The 18,899-nt window shown below is 38.4% G+C and overlaps 1 protein-coding gene across 1 annotated transcript in view; it reads left to right on the top strand.

Annotated features, from left to right (window-relative positions):
• The first annotated feature begins 536 nt into the window (after positions 1 to 536).
• Positions 537 to 18,899, top strand: part of fat3a (FAT atypical cadherin 3a) — a 47,030-nt gene continuing 28,667 nt past the window's right edge. Inside the window, exons 1-7 of the mRNA XM_041232960.1 lie at positions 537 to 671; positions 3,789 to 4,064; positions 5,728 to 5,938; positions 6,471 to 10,550; positions 16,866 to 17,062; positions 17,396 to 17,549; positions 18,175 to 18,408. Coding sequence (XP_041088894.1) covers positions 549 to 671; positions 3,789 to 4,064; positions 5,728 to 5,938; positions 6,471 to 10,550; positions 16,866 to 17,062; positions 17,396 to 17,549; positions 18,175 to 18,408 — 5,275 coding nt within the window. The 5' untranslated portion in view covers positions 537 to 548. The remainder of the gene's footprint in view (positions 672 to 3,788; positions 4,065 to 5,727; positions 5,939 to 6,470; positions 10,551 to 16,865; positions 17,063 to 17,395; positions 17,550 to 18,174; positions 18,409 to 18,899) is intronic.

The raw sequence follows: 18,899 nt of genomic DNA, 5'->3' as shown, positions 1-18,899 counted from the left end.
TGGGAAAAGGCCCTTGTTTTAAGTCATGACTGTTCAAGGGCCACATCACATAAAAAGTTCCTAAATCAGTGATGGTATTTATGTAGAATTTGACTGATATTAATTTATACATAATAGTGTTTTTTTATAACTTTTTTTTTTTTTTTCCTACAATCTCAGTAACATGAGTCCAAGAATATTAAACAGACTGGCATACAGTTTGTCCCATGAGTGAATGAATTTGAGTGCTCAGGTGCTTTTCAATTAAGATCTTCCCTTTGAAAGTGTATGCACATTGCATGAGTTTTTGTCAATTTGCTTTTTAATGAAAAATGAATGCACTGGGAAATACACCTTGTATGTTATTTTCTTTAAAAAAATTACATTTCTCAGCCAATCTGGATTTAGTTTGTAGGTTATTACAAACAATAAGTTCTATGCACAGTGTTGTAGGATTACTGCAGTGACATTGTTGTGTAAGTATTATTTTTCAAAAAACAATACTGTCACCAGTCATGATTATTATTTTTTTTTTTTTATAAACATTATCAGGTGGAAACTACGACAGCATGTTTGACATTGAAAAAGGAGTGGGAACGATTGTCATTGCAAAGCCATTGGATGCAGAACTCCGGTCCATGTACAACATGACTGTGGAGGTCACAGACGGATCCAATATTGCTACCACACAGGTACAGTATGACCACACCGGGGCTGGCATATTATATGGTACCTCTGAGCGAAAAGCATGTGCATAGATAATGTGGCGGTGGACGATTATGACACTTGCCTCATGGTCGCATAAAAAATGTCTTTTTTTTTTTTTTTTGCCTCAGTGAGCAATATCCCTGTAAACCTGGTTAAGTGAACAGTTTCCTTTTCGAACAGAAAGAAAGACTGACCCCATGCTAGATTCCAGTGCTTCCTATGTTAATGCATAAGCAGGATACATTACAAGTCAGTGGGCTGGATTCTCAAAGCTGATTACTCCAACCTATTGTTAGCATGATATCTTCAGATCGTAAAAACACGTCCAGTGAATAATATCATTTAGCAGATTATGAGTAATCCCTTTGTTTCTTATTTCTTTTAGAATTGTAAATGGCAGTTTTTTATTTATACAAAAATAACGCTAATGGCAATTTGGAGTAAATATCTTTGTTCAAGCCCAGTTTCTTTATTTGCCTCAGCCTTTTTAGAAAAAGTTACTCTTTAACTGGGTCTGCCAGTTCCAAAGATTTAGAAAATAAGTCTGTTCAAAATCTCTTATCTTATTATATATATATATATATATATATATATATATTTACTATGTTAATTTAAGAACCCCATGAACACCCTGTATCAGTTTACAAATGTTGCACTGAAGTAAATCCTAAGTTAATATGACCAAATGTGTGTAAATACTATTTGAAATAAAATGCCTCTTTGCTATATTATTCATCTTACCTGCCTGCCCTTAAAAAAGTATACTATGGAAAACACTGCAGTAAAGCATTGTGAAAGCATGGCAAAGTACAAGTGAGCATTTTAAATTGCTTTGATCTATTGCAGCAGCATTTGTTATTAAAGAACCTGTCACAGGTATATTAACTTCATGTGGAGATCATTACCAGGATCAAGGTCATGACTGTTATTTTTTCCTGTAAGTTGAATTTATCGCTAGGCTAGTTTGTGGCGAGGGAAGAGATTACTGTTACAAGTCAGGGTCCTACATCATTTCTCAAACAGCATAGTATAAAGACAATGCTGCATTCCATGCATCTAGGTTTGACCTTGAGAAAATGTGTAGAGTTAGCCCTGACCCTGCATACTCAACTGTAGTGTGCCCCGGAGCCTATAAACACATGTGTGCTAAATAATGTCGCTTTAGCATTTAACATAGTATTTTGATTTCCCCTTTTAAAGTTTTTCCTGGGGGTACATCTTTCTACTAAGCCACTGCCACCAGTGAAGTGTACATTACAAATGAGGAAATCTGTGCAAATATTTTGGTGCCACTACACTTTCATCAAAAGGCTGCAGTGCAGAGACAGTGACTTGTAATAGAGGACAACTAGACAACATCACAGTTTGAGTCCCCCAGGTTAAAAGAATAAATCTTAGGAAACTAGTGCAACTACCAGTTCGAAAGATGTTGGAATTTCATGCCTCACTTTGCAGATTTAATTTATTTCATTGCGTATATTTTTAAGCTATGGTTGAGAAGGATTAAGCCCTACCACCAAATTAAATTCTTTTTGGGGTTCAGTCCTTTGACATAGAGTTCCAGATACAAAACCATGCAGTATTTCTCATGTTATAGAGGTGTGATTTGCATGTCATACTGTATCCAAATACATGCTGAGTGCAAATGAGGTTTTCTCGCTTTTTTCTTTTGCGTTCGTTTTTTATTAACTCAGAGAGTTAATAAAATGCAGTGGGACAGCAGGTCCTGACCAAGCAATTATAACTTAAGTGAAGAAAACAACATCTCTATGGCATTCTTCCAGCCCTACTTAAGCACTGTGAATAGGAATGGGCACAAACCTTTGAAAACAGCTTTGGAAAGATTTTGCATAATGCTTGGTTTTCCTCACAGATCTAAGTCAGTGGCTGTAAGAGGAATGGCCTTCATGCTTTAAATGCTGCGGGGTCTTGATTGCATTATTAGTAGTGAGCCTCATCTTTTATCCCAATGTTTCTTCAGCTTTGGGGAAAAGCAAGTGAACAAACAGAATTGGAAAACGAACTATTTTTTTTTAGTGTAACAAAAACCGAATGTAAATTAGAGCTTAGCGCGGGATTGAAAGCAAAACCAATCTTCGACTTAGAATAAAGAACCCAAGAAGCACAGGACCAAATCAATCCTAAACCAGCTTATTCCGGTCTAAGAATACTAACTCTTTTTAACACCGAAATACTAATTAAAGTACAGAAGTTAACTTTTTAAGCATTGCACAAGAACTTGCTTTCATTATCCATCCTCTAGATTTGTATAGAGGCTTTCTTAAAACCCACCAGAAAATAGATTTAATTGCATAATACAGTAAACCCAACCAAACTCCTATATTTACTTCAGGTTAAAAATCAAACAGTATTTAAATGGATAGTGAGGGTCATTCTATATATACAAGGTACTCACTGGTAAGCATTTAATGAATTATTCAAGTCATTAGGTTAGCATCAACATCGCTCTGCCTGCAGTGTGACACTCCTGTCGCATCGGTCAGGATAGCTTTTCAACACTGATGGCAGTGACATCGTAGGGGAGCCCATGGGATTACTGATGGACAAGCAGTACCGACAGCACTTTAGTGTCTCTGTGTGAACACATTCAGATCTAGAAATTGGTATTTGTCAATTGGGACCAGGGCTGAGGGCAAGGATGGAAAGACATTATTCCCACTTCATTTGGCGGAATTAAAAAACCCTCCTGGTAACGTTGGAGTGAATCCGTAGTGTGTGTGTGTGTGTGTGTGTGTGTGTGTAATGACATTCATCAGACTAGGACTATGGAATTTCCATACACATCATTAACGTTTATCGTTTGTCATTAACCTTTTACATCCCAGTGCTGTCGAAACTATTTATTTTTGGGTTACTTATTAATACCACCCCCACCCCCTTAATTAATTAATCCATCTAAGAAATATTGAACAAGTGTTATTAATATTGTTATTAGTGGTCGTAGTAGTGGTAGTTGTATTATCATTATGAATGCTAAAAGATCACAGGTGTCAATATGTAATGAGGTAAAAGGGAGTTAAAAGGAGAAAGTACCGTACCTATATATTTTTTACCAAAATGTTTCGTGTTTTCAATTGCAGGTGTTTATTATGGTCTTGGATAACAATGATAATGGCCCAGTCTTCTCCCAGCCCAGTTATGAAATCACCATTTCTGAGGACACTGCACCAGAGACGGAGGTCCTGCAGATTATCGCTATGGATAGAGACGAGAAGCACAAGCTGAGCTATTCCATCCACAGCAGCATTGACCCTGCCAGTATGCGAATTTTCCGCATTGACCCCAGTGCAGGGACCATGTACACCACGGAGAGGCTAGACCACGAGGCTCGTGCACAGCATGTCTTAACTGTTATGGTAAGGGAATCAATAAATATACAGGGAACCAATTAAACGTGCAGACATTCTGGATCGGTAGTGTTTTGCGAGACTGCTTACCTCATATCAAGATATTTAGTGAGCAAGATGTTTGAGATGGGTAATGAATTACTGAACACTGACTTTTGGAATACATGTTAAAAATAATAACAACACTAGCTTTATGTTTCTTTGGTTTATTTTAAAGATTATAGTGCCTAAAAAGTATCTTATTCATTGTTATACAATTGATGTTTCTTTTTTTAAAACATTACTGAAACGGAAGTAAATAATGCTTGTGCTTCATGAAAATTACTTGCTTAGTATACTGATTAGATTACAGTATTTGAACAAAAAATACACTTATAACGTAGTCATAAACACATGAAACTAATAAAACAAATGACCTGTTAGAGAGTGTAATAAATGCCCAGGCATGAAATAGCTTCCAGCTAAAAATTTAGACATTAAAGCACACAGAGCAGAGCATAAATTACAGTTGCGACAGACTACAGTAAATTGTTCAAACAGCCTTTACAGTTGTTAAACAGAGGATCGTGTTACCATAATTCAGGGGTTCTGCTTTTAGAATTAGGGTTAAACCCAATATCAAAAAATGTAGTTATTAAAGTGACTAATGATTATAAATCAAGGATACTTTATTAGATCAAGATCACGTTTCCTTAAAAAGAAGTACAAATATTTCCTTTTTAAATATATGTAATGAATAAAAGTATATCTAAAAGTAAAGCTCATGGTGTTTTAGTCAGTAGAGTATGATATAATATGAATTAATAGGACCAGAATGTACTGTTTCACCTTGCTCTGTCTATGTGTGGAATGAAAGCCCCATTAAACATTAAAATGTATCCCAATTTTTTAAACCCGTAAATGGTAAAAAAATTAGAAATCCCTAGCCATGATACAGTTTGCTTGATTAGGTGCTTCCTCACTAAGACACAACTCCTTAAAGATTAAGTAGCGGGGTTCCGAAAAAAATACACGTTATACATCCCCACGTGTTGCTACAACTGTTTGAATATCGTACCTGTCATTTTTGTTTTCATTGTTAATGTCTTGTCAACTTTTTACACTTCAAAATTGCAGCTCTAGTGCACTGGGGTTTGAGAACTGCCCTCTAAAAAGAAAAGTATGAAGCAGCCATTTTGAAAAGAGCTTTGAGACAGAGTTTAAATTTCTAAGTGTAAAAAGTTGTCAGGATGTTAACAATGAAAACTGAAATTCCAGGTGCGTTATTTAAACAGTTGTAGCAGCACGTGGGGACGTGCAACGCTATATTTTTTGGAACCCCGCTACCTAGCACACCCACAATCCACCATATTTAAATTTCAAATTTAATTCCTGCCATATACTGTATTTTACCACCACAGTTTCTTAGGTTGTGATTATATGTTGCTGTTGTATTGCTAAATATTGAGGGATTTGTTGATAAAGGGAGAGCTAATGCTAATGTCCTAAATATAAAAAGAGAAAACCATTGCCAGGGTAGTTATAAGCTCATTTGTTTCACCGGGTCTATAAATAAAGATTAGTCATACAAGTACTTGTAAATGTAAATGTACAGTTGTTGTGGCTTGGAAAAGCCATGTAAATGCCCCTGACTATCAACTTTCAATAGACCATTTGCATTTTCTGTAACTAGGTGAGAGACCAGGAATTTCCATATCGTAGAAACTTGGCGCGAGTCCTAGTTAACGTTGATGATGCAAATGACCACGCCCCCTCCTTCACCAGTGCCCTTTACGAGGGTTCCGTGTTCGAATCTGCTGCTGTCGGTTCTGCTGTGCTGCAGGTGACCGCTTTAGACAGAGATAAAGGAGAAAATGCAGAGCTTCTTTATTCTATCGAATCAGGTGAGAGAATCAACTTTCTTCTCTGGGTTCAATAATAAACATGGATTTAAAGGGCTTTTAAATTATTCATGCTTCTTGCAATCTTATCAACGCATACTATGCAATAACCCATGAAGTAAATGTAAATAAAAACAGTGCTGAAAGGACTCGTATATATCCTAACCCTTAATATTCCAATTTCTCGTAAATTCCTAGTAGACTTACCTTGGAGCTGTTTTTCATTCTTCTCAGCTATCCAAAGATATCAGATCAAATCTGCTCAAGAGGTTGTACATGTTATTTATCTTTTTTTATGTTTTTTATTTACTTGTTTTATTTACTTTTTCTTCTCCTACAGGAAAGAAAAATATAACCATCTATGGTACCGTTTGGATTTTTCTTTAGGGTCTATGTATCAAGCTGTGTATCAGCCCCTTGTTTTAAGGGGGAAATAAAGTTTGTTGGCAATGCATTGCCTCATTCCAATGTGTTTGGAGCATTAGTTCTCCTCTGACTTTATTGATTATTATTGTTGCTTCCTTTTCCTATTCAGGAAACACTGGGAACACCTTCAGAATTGAACCAGTTTTGGGAATCATATCAGTCGGCAGAGAACTTGACCTTGCATCCATCGGCCATTATGTAATAACAGTTAGAGTTACTGATCATGGATCACCTGCAATGGGTACTACCACAATGGTGCGAATCTCTGTCACAATTTCGGACAACTCCCACCCAAAATTCCCTCAGAAGGAGTACCAAGCGGAGGTGAATGAAAATGTTGCCGTCGGAACTTCTGTCACAATAATTGCAGCTGTGAGCTTGTCAACTTTGGTTTATGAAATCACGGAGGGGAACTTTGAAAAGGCTTTCAAAATTAATCAGTATTCAGGAGTTATTACAACTCGGAAACCCCTTGATTATGAATATATTTCTTCTTATCTGCTGATAGTCCAAGCATCCAACATGGCCGGGATGGCTTCTAATGTGACTGTCAACATCCAGATTGTTGATGACAATGATAATCCTCCCGTCTTCCAGCAGTCACAGTATGCAGGCAGCATAAGTGAAGCCGCCCCCATCAATAGTGTTGTCTTGAGCACAAATGACAGTCCCTTGGTAATAAGAGCTGCTGACGCAGACAAAAATCAAAATGCTCTGCTTGTCTATGAGATTGTAGAAGATACAGCCAAGATGTTCTTTACGGTAGATTCTAGCACAGGATCAGTAAGGACCATAGCTAATTTGGACCATGAAACATTTTCAAGCTTTCATTTTCATGTGCACGTAAAGGACAGCGGAAAACCGCAGCTAACAGCGGAGAATCCTACTGAGGTTAACATCCAGGTGCTTGACATCAATGACTCCCCTCCCAAATTTTCCCAGGATGTTTACGAAACTATGCTGTTGCTTCCCACTTACAAAGGAGTTGAGGTTCTTAAGGTTTCAGCCACTGACCCCGATTTAGAAGTCCCATCTGAGCTAACCTACACACTAACCGAAGGAAATACAGACCACTTTTTCATTGAGCCCACAAGTGGTGTCCTTACAGTTAAGAACAACAGCTTTTCTAAAGATCGCTATCGGCTTAATGTGAGGGTTTCCGATGGGAAGTTCTACAGCACAGCCTTGATTACTGTTTTAGTCAAGGAAGCTATAGAAAGTGGTCTCTCCTTTACACACAGTGTGTATTCCACTTCAATCGTGGAGAACAGCACTAACATAACAAAGGTGGCAGTGGTGAACGCTGTGGGCAACCGGCTGAATGAGCCACTTAAATACAGCATTTTAAACGCCGGCAGCAAGTTCCAAATAAAACCAACTTCAGGAGTAATTCAGACAACCGGGATTCCATTTGACCGGGAGGAACAGGAGGTTTACGACCTGGTGGTGGAAGCAAGTCGTGAGCATGATCGCCTGAGGGTTGCAAGGGTGGTGGTCAAAGTCCAGGTGGAAGACATCAATGATAACCCGCCTGTGTTTGTGGGCCTTCCTTATTACGCTGCAGTACAGGTTGACGCTGATCCTGGAGCTCCTATTTACAGAGTGAGAGCAGTAGACCGCGACAAGGGGATTAATGGTGAGGTAGCTTATTTTTTAAAGGATGACCATGAACACTTTGAAATCAGCAGACACACTGGTGATGTCACGTTGAAAGAAGTTTTTGAGTCTGATTTGTCCAACACTGAGTACGTGGTCATTGTTTCCGCAAAAGATGCTGGAAATCCTTCACTTTCCTCTACCATTGAACTCCCAATCACTATAGTAAATAAAGCCATGCCTGTTTTTGATAAAGCTTTCTATGCAACATCGGTTAATGAAGACATAGCGGCACACACACCCGTTCTTAGTATTAATGCCACCAGCCCTGAAGGCCAAAATATTATATACACAATTGTGGATGGTGACCCTTACAACCAGTTTGACGTTGATTTTGACACTGGCATAATAAGTGTGATTAGTTTGCTAGACTATGAAGTCAGCTCCAGTTTTAGGCTTCTTATCAGGGCAACAGACTCTCTCACTGGAGCAAGGGCTGAGGTCGCTGTGGATATAACAGTACTTGATGTGAATGACAACCCTCCAGTTTTTGAGAAGGTGACCTATAAGACATCCTTGTCGGAAACCTCCATGATTGGGACTCCTGTTGTGCAAGTTGTGGCTGCTGACAAAGATTCAGAAAACAATCGCATTGTACGTTATCAGATTGTTTCAGACATCTATAATAGCACTGATTATTTTCACATAGACAGCAGTAGTGGGCTTATACTGACAGCACGTATGTTGGACCATGAATTGATACAGCAATACAACTTCATCATCAGAGCAACAGATAATGGATTCCCACCCCTAAGCAGTGAAGTATCAGTTACTGTTAATGTGAATGATATGAACGACAACCCTCCAGTCTTTAACCAGTTACTGTATGAGTCGCAAGTGAGTGAACTTGCCCCAAAAGGGCATTTTGTGGCTTCCGTTCAGGCATCCGATGCCGATAGCTCTGACGTTGACAAACTCGAATATAGCATCTTGTCAGGGAATGATCACATGAACTTTATAATGGACAGCAAAACAGGAATCATTACCTTGTCCAGTCACCGCAAGCAAAGGATGGAGCCGATGTACAGCCTGAATGTATCTGTGTCTGATGGCGTGTTCACCAGTACAGCCCAGGTGCATATCAAAGTATTAGGGGCAAATCTGTACAGCCCTGTGTTTTCTCAAAATGTTTATGTCGCAGAGGTTCGTGAAAATGCTGCTGTAGGTTCAAAGGTTGTCCAGGTGAAGGCCACTGACCCGGATTTAGGTTCATTTGGTCAAATCGCCTACTCTTTTGTGAATGACTTTGGGAAGGACCAGTTCTCTATTGGTGCAACAGGGCAGATTACTACAATGGAAAAGCTGGACAGAGAGAATCCTGCAGATGGAGATATCATTTTAACCGTGATGGCCCTGGATGGTGGTGGCAGGGCGTCCTTTTGCACTGTTAGGGTGATTCTGGTCGATGAAAATGATAATGCCCCTCAGTTCAGAGCTGTAGAGTACAGAGCGAGTGTGAAGGCTGATGTTGGGAATGGGTTCCTGGTTACGCAGGTGCAAGCCGTTGACCCAGACGATGGGGCTAACTCCAGGATAACGTATTCCCTGTACAGCGAGGCACACGTTCCCGTGGCAGACATTTTGGAAATAGATCCCGACAACGGATGGATGGTCACCAAAGGGAGCTTCAATCACTTGAAAAACTCTATACTTTCATTTTTTGTGAAAGCTGTTGATGGCGGCCTGCCCATGAAACACTCTCTAATTCCTGTTTACATCCACGTGTTGCCTCCTGAGGCCGTTGTACCTTCTTTCACCCAGGTTCAGTATTCTTTTACAGTGCCGGAAGACACCCCCATAGGAGCAATACTTGGTTCTGTCCATCTTGGGCTTGGCCAGTCTGGAGTATTTAACACAGTGAATGGCGCACTAGCTGAAAACAATGAGGAAGGGGTGTTTGTTGTTGAACGAGACACAGGTGCCATAAAACTAGACAAAGCCCTTGATCATGAAACAAATGATGCCTTTCATTTTAAAGTGTCTGCCACTATGAAGCAAGGACGGGTAGATGCTGTTAATGTTGTTGATGTGGAAGTAAAGGTCCTAGATTTAAATGACAACAAACCAATCTTTGAAACAAATCCTTATGAGGCCATTGTAATGGAGGGAATGCCAATAGGAACCAAAATAATTCAAGTGAAAGCACTGGATCCAGACTGGGAAGCAAACGGGCAAGTCACCTACAGCCTAGTGCCATCTTCCGATGCAGAGCTGGATGAAATCGGGGCAAGTTTTACTATGGATAGCAACACTGGTTGGATCAGCACCTTGAAAGACCTTGATCATGAAAAAAATCCTTCTTTTGCCTTTGTTGTGTTGGCATCAGATCTTGGGGAGACTATTTCGCTTTCTTCCACAACGACAGTCTTGGTGGCAGTAACAGATATTAACGACAACGCCCCCAATTTCGTGCAGGAGATTTACAAAGGCTCTGTGAGGGAGAGTGACCCACCCGGTGAAGTGGTGGCCGTCTTAAGCACACAAGATGATGATACCTCTGATGTCAACCGACAGGTCAGCTTTTACATAACAGGTAAGAAGTTTTGTTTAACCCCATTTGATTTAACGCAGTGACTTGTTTTTTCAAAAATATTTGCTACTCCTGCAACAGTATTCATTTACAAAAAAAAAAAACAGGTTCTCGATTGTCAAATGTTTAATATTATTGTGATTGATCAAGTATAGAATGTTAAAAGGAATTGTAAATTAAATAATAGTAACAGTCCCATATGGAATGGGATGGGAATGGGAAAATTGGACATACAGAATATGGGACATTAACATGAAAGTGTCACCAGTAAACCACCTGTTTTAATTTGATAACAGCAAAAATATGTAATCTGCAGATTTTTTTTTTTTTTTCAAATTATATCAGTATGCCACAATGTGGATCGTAAGGTTGATTTATTCCATTTTTTTGTTATTTATGGAAGTGCTAGCAGCTTACCTGTTGGTGTTGTGTGCTCCATATCTGATTAGCAGTGTATTTAGGGGACAGCGATATATAAAGCTGTATTGCTTGCTTGTGTGACGTTTTCAATGGTGTTCTGACAGCGACAAAGACACACTGTTTGGTTTCCAGCCAATTTGTCAGAACATTTTAAGAATGCCATTAATGTGTGCAGTCAGAAGACTTTGGTTTGTGTAATTTTCCTGATTCAAAAAGTGAAAAAAATTAATTAGGACACCCTCAAGGCAGGGGATCTGTACAACTGTGTTGGTGGAAAAAGTTAATTAAGCACTTTGGAAGAGGGAAAGCTTGTGGTATGGCATGATAATGAACACTTGAAAACAGAAAGTATTGGCAACGGTGACTTCAAGAGTTCTTCAGTTGTTTCTAATGGCACCAAATAAATAATGAAGCACTGTGAGTTCTGTTATTACCTGTTGTTTCAAACAGAATTGATACAAATATATAATTTCCCTATAGCTTAATATCTGACATCACAATGGACTTTGTATCTTTTATCAAATACTTTAATTTATATTTTACAAAACAGGAAAAAAAAAACTGAAGAAAAACATTCTTCCTGGCTTTGACTAAACAAAGATTTTTACAAATAAAATTGTGGCTATTAGCTGCAGAGTGGCAATCCTTGAAAAGAGTTGTGCTTACTTATTACAGAGAGCTGTTGTAATACAAACCCAAGTCCTGTATTAACCACCAACTGATTTCAATTAGACAACATTGTTTATTACTTTGCAAAAAATAAATCATTTAAAATATAAGAAACAGTTTGGCTGCGCATTGCGTTGAGCATGCAGCTTTGGAGAAGGAGATAACTTAAACTGGCATTTACCCAAGGAAGTCCAACATTCACAAGGCGCTTGAATAGGTTGGGTACTTAGTGCTAATTGCAGCTTCACCTGACAAAACAGAAGACACAGGCGGAACAGATTATAAAAACAAATCAAGCGACAGAAAACCAGCACACCAGATTGATACCAGTTAATTATGTATCACAACATAGCTTTCTTCGGTATATATATAATATAAAATTGTGATTAATTCACCAAGAATGGCATCAGAAGTGCATGGGCTGTAAGGTATATTGTTAAAGGAAGAACACGCTGTTCCCCATCTCAAACAAAACAACAAAACACAATCAAAATGAATTTACAATCTGTGGTGCACTTTATTGTTCTCACCAGCGTTGTTTTTATTCTCTGTATCCTTCGTCTGTTCTAATTCAAATGCAGATTTTCATTCTCTAAAGCCTGCCAGGAGGCTTCATAGGTACAGGACGGTGCAGCTGTAAATTGCTTCCCTGCTGCTACACCACCCTGTCCGGCATGCTTGCACACTACAGGAACAAATCCAGGAAGCACATTAGTGCAACATTAGGGAATCAGAGTGTAGCTGCTTAGTACCTGCCTAGCTTCCTGACTAAGTGAAATGAATGAAAGTGAAACGGAACACACATGGAATCAGAAAGAAGTATTAGGAATAGTGTTGGTGGCAGGAGAATTTTAAATCCGGCTTAGTAATCTAGACCTCAGCATGCATTTTAACTATCTGAACACTTGCAGTTTTTAATACAGCAGCCCTAGAAAATATAAGATGCTGTAAGGAAGATCTTTCTATGCCATTTTTTTATTGGTTTTGTCAATAAAGGAGTCAGTAAATAATCCCTGTGGGAAAATACCGTTAGGATTCAGAAAACAGTGACAGAATTTGGATCATTCACATAGATCCACATGTCCAAACGATGGGTGAAAAAGGGGAATTATACTTCATATAATTTAATCAAAGTAATAACGTCCACCTCTGATCAATATGCATATATTAATTAGTAGTACATAACCTATTAAAGATACCTTAAAGAACCACAAACAAATAAAGGGAGTTGGTCGATTATCTAAGTGGTGTAGGCAAAGGTCAAAGTCAGTGATTTCTAATTTCAGCAGCTAAATTTATATGTGCAGGCATGTTACCAACCTTAATGGAAATACAATGATGTGGCTTCTTAGTCTGAATGTCATGGGTAAACAATATGTAAGTATCCATAGCACAGACCTGAACCACTAATTGTAAGCTGTAGTTAAGCAAAGTGAGGTGGGTGCTTTCTAACTCCTCCATATTCTTCAACTATGAAATGAATAATCACAGCTTTAGACTGTTTAATGCAATAGAGATTGAGGTAAAATAATATAGCCTTGCTGGAGTCACTGCATTGGTGTCAAATAAATAATTGTGCACTACAGAACAATGGAAGGACATTAAGTTTTGTTTCATAAATAAAACTGTATATGGGGAGAATTTTGTGAGATTCTGTGAGAAAGGTTTTACTCCAAATAGGTAGTTTTTGTTTGTATTTATTTAATGAGGGGAAAACTAATTAGTAACACAACACTAATTAAGAGTCCTTTAATTAAATGTCCATCTCAGGAGGCTTCAGCCAGGTGACCTGAAAGTGTTGATCTTTGTGGACAGCGTGGCTGCAATGCCTGACTGTTTAAAGTACATTTTAAGGGTATAGAGGCCCGTTAGCATTCAAGAGCCTCTACTGGTAGGACATTGACTGTTCTGCGGATCTATTGATAGAAATATGGTTCTTTATTGGGTGGATTTTGCTTTTTTTTTTTTTTTTTTTTTTCAGTACGAATTTAGAGAAACGGATGATGCAGTATATTCTAAATTGGAGTGAAATGCAGTATAACCAGGACGTAGGAAAGGAAATACATTTTTAAGTAATTTATTTTTACTGACAGAATTCTTATTGCATGCAGTATTCTCGAAAACTATTTACCGAAAGAGAAAAACATGTCATTATAACACTAAATACACGTTTATGAGGCAGTTCAAAACAAATAACCACATATATAGTTATGTGTTTAAACAAATAATGAAGGATTGCCTAACTTGCACAGGCGTTTACTTTCTCTCTAGTTCAGTATTTACACAGTGTGCCCTTGGCAGTGGTATTAATTAGCAGCCCAACGTCGATTTTATGTTTTGGTCATTCTACTGTAAAAGGTCACCCACTTTGTTGTCCTCATTGCGCTCTTAAGGCAAATACAATTAGCCTTGTTTCTGTAAAGTAAAGTCAGATTTACAAAGCAGTTGCTCTTGTGCTACATGTATGCCACTTTCATCTAAAAGGAAAAACAATGCAAGTGTTACTTATACTGTAAGAACGCCTACAAACTCTTTATAGCTCTACAAAGTTACTTTTACAAACAGTATTTGTGTGTCTGACTCCAATATGACTAAAGCACAGTATATTGTTATAAAGTCAGTTTTACCAGTATTACATCACATACTGTAACAGCTAATACAGTCAATACAGAGGATAGTAGCCCACATGACAAAACGAATATACTAACCAGCACAGTATAGTGCAGTGTGCAGAGGCATAATGTCAGGGCTGAGGTGAACTGGCAGTGCTTCCCAGCACTTTGTCTGGCTGTAGCACATGCTGTTGACCCTCAACATTACAGTTAAAACACACAATTAAACGCATTTCTAAATTGATATATACAAGAACATGAAAGGATAGCCAATCATTTACTGAAAACTTTTCATTGAAACCACCCGTTTAAAGGAAAACATAATGACTGAAGTTATTGCCTGAGATGGAAAAAACACATTAAGGATAGAGTGTACTGGTCGGCCTGTTTGCATGCAATGTTAAAGTACAGCAAAGACCTTCTCTAACTAGAGTCTGAGCCTGAAGATTGGAAACCTGCAGCGCTGGCAGGCTTGTGAATTTCTCGCTTTCATGACTTCAACTTTGTTAGCAGCACTGGTGTAGAGTGTTGATTTATTTTTCAGTAGCAGCAGCAGCAGTGATAACTCTACTGCAGTCTTCAGTTCGTAGCTTTGGTATTTGCCCCCCTCCCGTGTTGTGTGGAAGGGGACATGTCCTTTTGTCTTGCTCCTCTGAGCTGGTTTGTTGCCAGGCAGTTTAGTGATGTGGAAAAGTAATATTGCAGGGTACAATGTCAGCAGTGCCAAGGGCTTTCCCGCTTTGTCTCTCTTTGTCTCTTCTTTTTTCACAGCAATACATTTTGTCTTAATTGCAGTGCTTATCTCTGAACCTCTCTGTCAATGCCCACTCTTTGAAAGTACTTAATAGTGTCTTCCTGTGTCATGTCCAATCTCCTTCAAAGCCCCCCCCCCCCACAAACAGAGAACAAATTAGAACAGAATAGGTCTAGGTGTTTGCAGCCCCTCAATTACAGCTTGCCTAATGGAACCCACTGTCATTTCTTGATATAATAATCAACCTCTAATGAAATTGTCTTGGTAATAAGATCCATGGTGAATTGCATTCCCTAAAGAGATAAAGCAAAGAAGCGTACGTTCGGAAGGTCCCAGCAGGCTCCTAAGCACATTTAATTATTGTTAAATTACTTCAGCGTGTGTTCGGTGTCCTGCGAGAGCTCTGTAAATGTTTCTACAGTACTCTTTTTACTTAAATCACCCGCTAATTGGACCTATCATTTTTTTTTTTTAATTACCGACCTTTAACAGCTATAATCTTTGAAGGTATGGCAGTACTGTATGTTCTTGGGAGAAGACCCGAAAACAATAACAGGGTGTGGATCAGTTTGGAATTATTGAGGTGCATTGGAAGAGTATTGCAGGGAAGTGAGAGCTACAGCTACAAGATTTCCACAAATGTTTTGCAACAAGAAAAATAGCTTACACTGTGGTCCCAAAATATTGACACATCAAAAATGACCTTTTTTTTTTCTTAAATAGCGTTATGTTCTATATGTTAATGAGAATGAGCATATATCAGTTGTATATAGGGACATTTATCTTTCAATGCTGTCTATTGATCTAAATAGCACCATTAACCTTCCAAAATGGACCTCTTTCTGCTGTAGTTTTATTCTCATCTATGATAGAAATATCTCCGTTCTGTGAAAGGGCAGCAGTGTTTGATCTTCAGCTGTGTAGATCAATGAGGTATAGAGATGACAGAGGCCTTAATTGAAACAAAGAATATTTTAAAGCATGGAGCCTTTCATCATGTAATTTCACAAAGCCAAGTCATTACATTTTCCCTCATAGCCATTTTAATACATCCTGTTAACATGACAATAACAAAGATAAGTTTAGTAAATTACATATGGAGTGAAACAGCTGTCAATGCTTTTTACAGGTGCACATCTTTTTTACGAGTCTACAAACGTATTTTACAGGTGCAAATCTTTTTTACGCACACAAGAATTTTTGCCAGTTATTTCACGCCATAATTATACTCTATATTACAAGGATTTCAGAAGATGGAGAAACAAACCTATAAATGCTGTGCTAAATGTTTGTACCTACTTGAGTGCCTTTTTAGTGCTCTGGCCTCCTGAGAATCTTAGTGCAGCAACAGTGACTGCAGAGGCACTAATCACAGTCAGACTGGAGGATATGCCTTGTGTTTCCCATCAGTGTTTTAGCTCTCTTCACACACAGGGAAAGCTCAGCAGGTGACTGCAGTGTTATTAGCATACACAGTAATAATGGCCTTGGCTAATTATTCAGAAATAATACTACAGTCAAAACAGTTTTATTGTATGCAATACATCGGTACAGAAGCACTGCACATATGTGCTTGACCTTAATTGATGGTTCGATTATGTTGAAATCAGCAGCTAATTACAATTATTTATTATAAGATCCCAAACAAGTCTTCAGAGTTCCATCCGTTTGACATTCGGAAAAGGAAAGTGACTCCATTGAAACAATGGTTGAGCATTACATGATGCATGCATTTATATAGAGAAACTAAAAGTTTTGGCTTTCTGGTGCATACATGGTCAAACCATGGACAGGGCTTATTTTTAAGATTTCCATTATCATTGACTGCACTGGATGTTCTTGGTGGTCGTTGTTCTGTTTCAGATGGGAATCCAAAGGGAAAGTTTGCCCTTGGGCTGGTCCAAAACGAGTGGAAGGTGTATGTGAAGAGACCCCTAGACCGTGAAGAGCAGGACATGTACTTTCTGAACATCACAGCAACAGACGGGCTGTTTGTGACGAGGGCTGTGGTAGAAGTCACTGTCATAGACACAAACGACAACAGCCCTGTCTGTGATCAGGTTAGAACAATATTATTTGAGCTACATCCCATTGTTGTCCCTCCCTATTCATCGTTTTTGTTTCTTTTCTACAAAGGATATTAAAAAGAAGTCTGCTTTGAAGTCTACCCGGATTGTTGCTAGGCCCTAGTTTCTGTCTATTCCCAGTCAAAATCTGAAGCCTGGCTTTAGATTAAAAGCTTTTCAGTGTGGCACTGTGAAATCAAGATGCTGAATTTCTGTGCATCTGACCTCACTATCTCATTTACTGTATTCCTGTCCATTGTTTTTTGTTAATGATCTATGTTATACATTTAGAATTATTACCTTATTTTTGTGCATCTGTATCAATAGGCCTCATATAGTGCCTCATTCCTTGAAGACATATCTCCAAATCAAGTTATTTTGAGGATCAGTGCTGAGGATGCTGATATCGGTTCCAATGCCGAAATCCAGTATTCACTACATGGAACTGGTGCTGATGACTTTTTCTTGGATGCAGAAACTGGTAAGAACGATGTAGTAATAATAATAATAATAATAATAATAATAATAATAATAATAATACACATGTGTTACCATATAATTAGTGGTTGGAAGGTAGAGATAATATTTTAAACACATTTTCACAGTTTGTTAAGAAGTAGGCAATGTCCAACTACAATATACTACCATTGTGATAATATACATGCATGTTCTTTCACCTAGCACAGGTCTAAGTATCTAGGAGTTGAACTTTCTACAGAAAGAACTCTGTGATCAGCATATATATATGAAACTGATGTATTATCAAAGTTGACAACATTTCAGATTTATTGCATTAGGTGTTGGTTTTCAGATTCAAATTATATAAATTATAACATTAGCGAATGTTTTGGTTATGGCACAGTTCTCATCCCAAGAGGGTTAGAAGTGCCCAGTTTAAATATAAATATTGTATAGAGAGAAAGAGAGAGAGATTATGCACAGCAGATACCTCCTCATTATTTGTACCCACCCAGAGTTTTTCAGCTTTCCAGTATTTCAGTATTTTAAAATGCCTCACTCGTGCAGTACGTATTTGCTCTCGCTCCCCCACTGACGTCTGCCTAATTGTCAAGTTGTTCAGTATCTTTGATTGTAATTCTTTCCAGGTGAACTGAAGACCTTGTCCCCCATGGATCGTGAAGAGACCCCCGTGTATAACCTGATTGCCAGGGCCACAGACGGAGGGGGGAGATACTGCCAGTCTGAGATAGTCTTGGTGGTGGGGGATGTGAACGACAACCCTCCAGTGTTTTCAGCCAGCCATTACACAGCGTGCGTTTATGAGAATACTGCCACCAAAGTCCTGTTAACTAGATTGCAAGCCACTGATCCAGATGTAGGTATGTAATTTCAAACACAACACATCTTTATATATATATATAACGGGGGGGAGTGCCTATCTAGAACCTTTAGCAACACAGGTACTGGTAAGGGGGTCAGTGTTTCATGTACTTGTACCTCCTCCATGTTGCAGTGTACTCCTTTTTCTTGCCCATTGCTATTACAGACACTTCTGTTAGATAAAGTTTTCAGTTGACACTAATTAGGATAATTAACTCAATTTGTCCAGTTTAGGTATGTCATATAGAATGCCTGGTGATTTGTATTGTTCCTCCAGTTAGAGTTTATTGTCTTGTGTCTGATACTAAAACCTTTGATGGTTGCCTTGTGCAGAAAAAAAAAAGTTTAGTATTCAATCAAAAGTTTGCAATGTCCTGAAATGGAAGTAGTCATTAAAAAAAAAAATGCACTGATCCATTGGTGTTCAGAAATGATCTACCAGGAGGGAGTTTTCTTTAGAAAGCAGACGTATTCACACTGGAAGTTGTCA

This window comes from Polyodon spathula, chromosome 30 (assembly GCF_017654505.1).
Source record: "Polyodon spathula isolate WHYD16114869_AA chromosome 30, ASM1765450v1, whole genome shotgun sequence".
NCBI lineage: Eukaryota > Metazoa > Chordata > Actinopteri > Acipenseriformes > Polyodontidae > Polyodon > Polyodon spathula.
Note: the sequence above shows the minus strand (reverse complement) of the source record. Positions and strands in the feature narration are given on the sequence as shown.